Source organism: Dendroctonus ponderosae, unplaced genomic scaffold, assembly GCF_020466585.1.
Source record: "Dendroctonus ponderosae isolate FM_Combo_2020 unplaced genomic scaffold, Dpon_F_20191213v2 Dpon_F_20191213_235, whole genome shotgun sequence".
NCBI classification, from domain to species: Eukaryota; Metazoa; Arthropoda; class Insecta; order Coleoptera; family Curculionidae; genus Dendroctonus; species Dendroctonus ponderosae.
The window spans coordinates 13,570-21,852 of NW_026018444.1; the positions used below are offsets into that span (position 1 = coordinate 13,570).

At 41.2% G+C, this 8,283-nt stretch overlaps 1 protein-coding gene across 1 annotated transcript; it reads right to left on the reverse strand.

Moving 5' to 3' along the window:
* On the reverse strand, positions 1–7,204 carry LOC125503689 (acetylcholinesterase-like). The gene is made up of 9 exons (XM_048664420.1): positions 7,131–7,204; positions 1,921–2,147; positions 1,734–1,860; positions 1,516–1,675; positions 1,297–1,463; positions 845–1,099; positions 600–789; positions 349–541; positions 1–286 (listed from the first exon to the last, which is right to left on the reverse strand). Exons 2-9 carry the CDS (start codon positions 2,112–2,114, stop codon positions 28–30), a joined length of 1,545 nt encoding a protein of 514 aa, XP_048520377.1. The 5' UTR covers positions 2,115–2,147; positions 7,131–7,204; the 3' UTR covers positions 1–27.
* Between the last annotated feature and the right edge of the window lie 1,079 nt (positions 7,205–8,283).

Below are 8,283 nucleotides of genomic sequence, written 5' to 3' on the forward strand. Positions count from 1 at the left end.
CTACCATTATTCCAGTTTCAGGAATGGTTATTTCTCCATCTCTATACTCACAGTTCGATGTTTGAAGTAGTACATGTAGACATTGTTGCCAGTTTCCGCATAGCGATGAGCAAACTCATTCACATTGCACGTGAACTGATAGTCTCCGACCATCTTGTCCAGAGCGTCCCGATTGGCCACCGGGTCGTCTGGATTCAGCCAATCGGTGTACTCGAAGACAATCGCTTGACGTGCCGCAGGCCCAACATATGGGTTCAGTTCGGTAACTGCGCCCAGGAATTCTTGCCTACAAACATTGGCCAATCAAAGCAAAGAGGGACATCAGTAGGATGGTTGGGAGGCACTTGCCTACTGATGTAGACGTTTTCCTCTTTCCTGAACAGCTCAGTGAGGTAGTACATGATGAAATAGTAGCCTTCCTCCGTGTTGGAGCCCATGAGAATGTTGGTTTTTTTGAAGTTTTTATTGGCCATTGCCCGACCGGGGGATTCATCCAGGAAGGACCCGTCTATGATGGGCACAAAGGGGAATTCGCAGATTCCTGGAAATTTATTTAAACTCTTTGCTCTCTGGTTGGGAACTAGACGGGGGAGATTTACCCAAAGTGCCCCACTCATTGTTAACGAGGTCGAAGGGATCCTTCAATCTTAAACACTCGATAACAGCCGGCAGGTTGTCTCTTTCATGAGGACATTTGACTGCCTCCGCCAATCGGAGTCCTCGCAGAATGCTCTCTTCTCGAGAGATTATTGCCCAAGGCGCCGTGGCGCTGCCCGACTCCATGATAGCCTAAAATGTCCATCACCCATTCTCCAGAGAATCAGGAGGAATATGAGGATTTTACCTGGGAGAATAAGTTGCGCGACAATGGGGAGAGCAGGTGCAAGGAGACGGAGACGGCGCCGGCGCTTTCACCGAACAAGGTCACATTCTGGGGGTTTCCTCCGAAGGCTGCCACGTTGTCCCGCACCCACTGCAAGGCCATCAGCTGATCGAAGAGGCCGGTGTTGCCAGGAGCGTCAGGCGTTCCGAAGTAGATGAACCCCAGTGATGCCACCCGATACTGCATGGAGATTACTATAACGTTCTCCTCGGATACCTGCAAAAGAAATGGGTTTCTCAAGCATTTCTCCTCTAAACCACATTTCAAGATCTTCACTGTTACAGCAAAAAGTCCCCCCTAGTTGACACTCTGCACCGGTTTATCCCTTTTGATTCGCCTACTCCTCACTCACTCCCTCTGAGTCCCCGAGGTCGAGCTAGATCAAGGCTAATTGTTCTGTTGGAAGAACTTACCAGAATATTGTGGTCATAAACATCAAGAGTGTTGGTGCCGGAGTAAAATCCTCCTCCAAACACCCACACCATCACCGCAGCATTCTTGGGCCGAGGCCGCGGGACCACCACGTTAATGTAGAGACAGTCCTCGCTTAGAGGAGTGTTGGGGTTCCAAATTTGAGCACCTGCAAACCCGCACAGTTGCAACCTGGAAGTCGCGTAGGCCAAGGAGCTTACCGGGAAAGTCTCCAAACAGTGTGTCAATAATTTGTACGCAGGAGTTGGGGTGCTTGGTGGCATTGATAACGCCCTCCCATTTCTCATAGGGGCGCGGGTGCCTAAACCGCAGGTTCCCTACGGGTTTTTGGGCGTAGGGAATGCCCAACCAGGCGTCTACCTGAAAACATCAACAGCGCGAATGACTCCCCAGTAGTTGTCGAGTGATTAGGGATTACCTTCTTTCCTGTTGCCGCAGTCAGCGTCGTCCCGCGGACTTTTCCCTTATTGGTGCGAATGATTAAAGGGTCCTCATCCGTCGACGACAGTCGACTAGGGAAGTCTCTTTTGTCATCTGGGGCGTCCCTATTGGGGCGGTAAAATTGGGGATGAAACTGATTACTGTTAATTCTTAGGGGACGGTACCTTCTAAACTCCTCGGAATCCTTGTGGGGATCGAAGGGGTCCCGTCGCGTGCTGGACCCCTGTTGCGCCATCAGGGGCTCCGCACGAGGCCCCTCAATGGGGACGGATCGATGGCGCCCTCGGCGCGCCGCGGGGGCTGCGGGGCTCGCTGCCGCCAGCAGGAGCCCCATTAAGGGCCAGCAGCCCCACCGCATGACCGGCGATGGGCTAACCGGACCTGGCCGGGTCTGGAATAGGTATATGCTTGTAAGACCCTTAGGGTAACTCTAGCATGGTGTGTTTTTTCGAAATAGATGTTTTTGACTATTGAACTGCTAGCAGCAGAAAATTTAGCCTGATGATGCCCCAAATTCGAAACCTGTGCCACTTGCAAGTTGGTCTATGCCCTACAAAACTGATTTAACAGTCAATTGTAAACTTCGCTAGTTTCTTACCAAAAAACTGCGAAAATCCGGCCTGCATAAACAGACGAAAAGTGCGAACAAAATTCTTTAAAAAATCGTAAAAACTTCCTGAGGAAGGTACAAACTCAAAACGTTTACTGCCTATCAAGCACACCTTGGACTGCGAAAAATCTTCTCTTTATTGACATCTTCTAGATATTGAGAAAATAAATGCCAAACTTACGCCTGCAAAATTAACTTGGAAAATTCCAAGTCACATTTAGAACCTTCTCAAAAAGTTCCTAATGATGACTCAAAATCGAAACTTTTTCCTCATTTAGAACTCAAATTGCTCTGCAAAATTGACTTGAAACTGAACCCCGAGCTTGAATGGTTTCTGGGAAATTGGACACCGAACTTAGGCCTGCATAAAGAGCCGCTAGATTTCATCATATGTTTAAAAAAGTCTCGAAAATTACCTGATAAAGTCAGAAAATCGAAACTTTTTCCAAATTTAGAACGCACTCTGTCTCAAAAAACGCACTTAGCAATAAATCTCCAACTTCGATGTAGGTTTTCGCGACAAAAAATTCTGAACTGACGCCTGCAGAAAAAAAACACAAAATTCCATGGCAAGCTTGAGAAAATTTTGCCAGTTGCCTGATGATGTCCCAAAATCGAAACGCTTGCCCTTTATAGTACAGGCAATGGACAATGACATAGATGCAAAGATGGCTCTTGACCTTAACTGGTTTCTGCAGGAAAAGCTCTGAAACTTCAGCCTGTATAAGCAAGCGCAAATTGCAATCACATTTTCCAAAAAAATCCTGAACATTTCCTGAAGATTACTCAAAATCGAAACGTTTGTCGCTTATAGAGCAGCCTTATAAATTTTCCGCAAAAGCGATTCTCCAAATCTGCGAGCTCCTGAGAAAATTCATGTCAAACGACGACCTACTTACATATCTGCGAAAACCATAAGCAACTTTGAAAAATTATTGAAAGTTGCCTGATGATTCAGTTGTCTGATGATACAAATACATGCAAAAGCGAGTTTCTCGTTTAGTTGGTTCCTGAATGAATAAATGAATGCCAAACCGGACAAAATAATGTTGCCAAATTCTCATAAATTGCCTGATAAGGATTGAAAATCGAAACTATGATTGTTTATAGAAAGCACTTCGCCCCCATAAAATGCCTTAAATATAGCTTTTTCGCTTTGAAAGCTACAGCGGAAATAAATTCGAGATTCCGCCAAAAACCTGACGCAATTTTGAAAAATTCTTGAAATTTGTTTCATGATCGAAACGTTTTCCACTCGTAAAACATACTTTTTTTGGTAAAATAAATACAAAATCAACTCTATTATTTTGTTACTTCCTGAATAAATGAAGGGCAAACTTCAGCCTGCAAAAGCAACTTCGTCAACTAAACATAATTTTGAAAAATTGTAAAAAATTGCTTGATGAAGACTGAAAATCGAAACTCTGTATTAATTAATTATAGGGGGAATATTGCCTCAGAAAATTCGCACACAATTAACTTTCTCACTTCCAAAGTTAAAGAAAAAATAAAAACTAAACTCTTGTCTGCAAAAACCATCACGAAAACCACACGCGATTTTGGAAAATTATTGAAAATTTTTGAAAAATTTTACATTTCATCAATCGATTTTGCGCTATTACATACGTACAAATGTATTATGAGTCCCTCATTTTTTTCCTTCCTGAATAAATCAATGCGGTACTTACAATAAATTTCAACTTGGCAACTTTGCAAAATTGCCAAGATTTGCTTGATGATGACTGAAAATCGAAACTCACAACAATATTCACTTTCGCACGTCCCAATTTACAAAGAAAATAAATGCTTTAGTGCGGCTTGCAAAACTATCACCCAAATCCGACGCTGTTTTAACAAAATCTTCAAAATTGCATGATTATTAGTGAAAATCGAATCATTTACAGAAAAAACTGTGACCTTCAAAACAGTTGAAAATTTAACTTTTTCACTTCTTAAGTAAAATAGGAAATCAAACAACTAAAAAATGCTAAACTGCAAAAATTCACCACACAAACCAGATGTAATAATTTTTTTTAAATTTCCTGATGATGACTGAAAAATCGAAACTGTTGATGCTTGTAGAATAAACTTTACCCTACTAAACACGTATAAAAATGACTCCCTCAGTTCGACACTTCCTGAATAAATGAATGCCAAACTCCAGCATGTAAAAACAACTTGGACAACCAAACGACATTTCGAAAAATTTCCTGATGATGACTCACAATGGTAACTTTCCTCATTTTATATACGAGACTTTGTCTACAAAATGCTCTCAAAGTTCAGTTTTTTACTTTCCATGTTGCATTTGAAATAAATGCTAAACTCCATTCTGCAAGAACCACTGCGAAAACCAGACGCAAATTTCAAATTTTGCGAAAATTTCCTGATGATGACTGAAAATCAAAACTTTTTTCGTTTATAAAACAGACATTGCCCTATTAAATACATAGAAAGCGCCTCTCTGATTTCGTTAATTCCTGAATAAATGAGTGGCAAACTCCGGAGTGCAAAAGTAACCTCGCCAACCAAACGCATTTTTGAAAAATGGGCAAAAATTGCCTGATGATGATTCACAATCGTAACTTTCCCCGTTTTGTATACGAGACTTTGTTCTACAAAATGCTCTCAAAATTCAGTTTTTTACTTTCCATGTTGCATTTGAAATAAATGTTAAACTCCACTCTGCAAGAACCATTGCGAAAACCAGACGCAAGTATGAAAATTTTTTGAAAATTTCCTGATAATGACTGAAAATCAAAACTTTTTGCCCTTATACAACATACTTTGCCATATGAAATACATACAAAAGCGTCTCTTTGCTTTCGTTAGTTTCTGAATAAATGAGTGGCAAACTACGGGCTGCAAAGGCAACTTCGCCAACCAAACGCATTTTTGAAAAATTGGCAAAAATTGCCTGATGATGACTCACACTCGTAACTATCCGCGTTTTGTATACGAGACTTTGTCCTAGAAAATGCTCTCAAAAGTCAGTTTTTTACTCTCCATGTTGCATTTGACATAAATGCTAAACTCCACTCTGCAAGAACTATTGCGAAAACCAGCCGCAAGTTTGAAAATTTTTTGAAAATTTCTTGATAATGACTGAAAATCAAAACTTTTTGCAATTATGTAACAGACTTTATCCTATGAAATACATCGAAAAACGTCTGTCTGCTTTCATTAGTTCCTGAATAAATGAGTGGCAAACTCCGGGCTGCAAAAACCACCTCGCCAACCAAACACAACTGTGTCAAAATTGTCAAAAATTGCCTGATGATGGCTCACAATCGTAACTTTCCTTGTTTTACATACGGGACTTTGTCATACAAAAGGCTCCATGTTGCATTTGACATAAATGCTAAACTCCACTCTGCAAGAACCATTGCGAAAACCAGACGCGAATTTGAAAATGTTTTGAAAATTTCCTGATAATGACTGAAAATCGAAACTTTTTGCACTTATAAAACAGGCTTTGCCCTATAAAATACATAGAAAAGCGTTTCTCTGCTTTCATTAGTTCCTGAATCAATGAGTGGCAAACTCCGGGCTGCAAAAACAACCTCGCCATCCAAACGCATTTTTGAAAAATTGGCAATAATTGCCTGATGATGACTCACACTTTTAACTATCCTCGTTTTATATACGAGACTTTGTCCTACAAAATGCTCCCAAAAGTCAGTTTTTTACTTTCCATGTTGCATTTGATATAAATGCTAAACTCCTCTCTGCAAGAACCATTGCAAAAACCAGACGCGAATTTGAAAATTTTTCGAAAATTTTCTGATAATGACTGAAAATCAAAACTTTTTGCACTTATGTAACAGACTTTATCCTATGAAATACATCGAAAAACGTCTGTCTGCTTTCATTAGTTTCTGAATAAATCAGTGGCAAACTCCGGGCTGCAAAAACAACCTCGCCAACCAAACACAACTGTGTGAAAATTGTCAAAAATTGCCTGATGATGGCTCACAATCTTAACTTTCCTCGTTTTACATACGGAACTTTGTCCTACAAAAGGCTCTCAAAATTCAGTTTTTTTACTTTCCGTGTTGCATTTGAAATAAATGTTAAACTCCACTCTGCAAGAACCATTGCGAAAACCAGACGCAAGTATGAAAATTTTTTGAAAATTTCCTGATAATGACTGAAAATCAAAACTTTTTGCACTTATACAACATACTTTGCCATATGAAATACATACAAAAGCGTCTGTCTGCTTCAATTAGTTTCTGAATAAATCAGTGGCAAACTCCGGGCTGCAAAAACAACCTCGCCAACCAAACGCAACTTTGAAAAATTGTCAAAAATTGCCTGAGAATGGCTCACAATCGTAACTTTCCTCGTTTTATACACGAAACTTTGTTCTACAAAATGCTCTCAACATTCGGTTTTTTATTTTCCATGTTGCATTTGAAATAAATGCTAAAATCCAACCTGTAAAATCTGCCTTGAAAATCCTGATGTGATCTATATATTATTTGAAAATTGCCTGATGATGACTAAAAATCGAAACTCTGTTGACGTATGTGAAGGGACTTAGCCCTGCAGAGGGCCCTCAAAACTGGATTTCTCAATCAGCCACATATAGGGAACATAAATGCCAAACCGCGTCCTGCAAAAAACACCACGAAAACCGACCCTTGAAAATTGCCTGATGATGGTTTTTCTCGTGCCGGTGGAACACCGTCAAGGCCTGGTTCCGGATCACATAAATTCTTCCTTTTTAATAAAAATAATAAACAAAAATAATTTACTTACGTAATAATTGTCAACAAATTAGGTCGGTTGAGGACATGCTACTGCTCAGCAGGGCTCTGGATGGGAGCCTTGACACCTGAAAAGCAATCAGGCATCAATATCGGATTAAACAGAAGACAAAGGCAAATGAAGAAAGCGAAAATAAATAACAATTAATCCACTAGACAGTGCGGCAAATAAACAGGAAAGAGCCAAAGTCTGGCAGGGAACATGCAAATCGCATGTCTGGAAAGCAGCTGTTATAAATCATAAGGAAAAATTCAGCTTTTGGTGGCCTTTGTCGATGTCTCACGCGATCCAAAGTGCACCAGTCTGATTTTGCAGCGTTTCATGCCGCAAACAGTGGTTTTCCAGTTTTTTCGCACATTGTAGATCCATATCGGCCACTTATTTAATTAAATCGCCGACCAGCCGATGCATCCAGACATTATAACGTGACGAGCATAAATTTCAATTACTTTTCCACATTGGGGCAAGGGGCGATTTATCTATTTCGGGACATGTCATGGAGTTGGTTCGGGTTTTTTTAGGTCAGGTGTACACACAATTCGTTCCATCTGGAACGTCAATACGGCAACAAAGCCCGTTTTCCCCGGGCACAAAGTAATTACCGCATGACAGCAGAAAAGGGGCTCTAATTATCCTTTAAAAACGCCGTAATGATCACCCGCGAAGTCTAACAAAGCCTCACAACGTGCTCGAATTCCTCGAACGAGGAGGATTGACAACGTAATCTTACCCGGGTCCTGTTGCGCGCTTTTCAATTAATTATATACAAAATGATCGATTGCCTCAACCTCTTTATGCAGGATTTCATCAAGCGAGCACTGGGAAGTTAGTTTGGGCACTTTCAAGGCTCTACTTCTACAGGGGGAGTTGATATTGAGCAAAACTCCTCTGGCCTCAACATCCTGCGGCTAATAACAATAGGACGTTGTAAGGACTGCTCGGGGTGGCAGAATTCTATCCAACAATCCCTCCCAGCATATTCCCCAGGAGGGTTGTAGAAGACGCCTACACCCCCAAGGACCCCAGATAGGCCTGAAGGCTGCTGCTCTTTTAAACATTAGCCTACAACTCCCCACCAGCACTGCTTCAATATGAAACTCAGTGAGTGGAAGGTAGTTCTCTGCACGGGCCAATGGCATGCTCC

What these genes read in the sequence shown, in the direction of transcription:
- LOC125503689 (XM_048664420.1), bottom strand. Translation starts at nt 2,114, where the DNA reads ATGCGGTGGGGCTGCTGGCCCTTAATGGGGCTCCTGCTGGCGGCAGCG. An exon ending in TTTATGACCACAATATTCTG is followed by an intron (nt 1,100 to 1,296) that starts GTAAGTTCTTCC and finishes TTTCTTTTGCAG; the next exon opens with GTATCCGAGGAGAACGTTAT. An exon ending in CGCGCAACTTATTCTCCCAG is followed by an intron (nt 790 to 844) that starts GTAAAATCCTCA and finishes TGGACATTTTAG; the next exon opens with GCTATCATGGAGTCGGGCAG.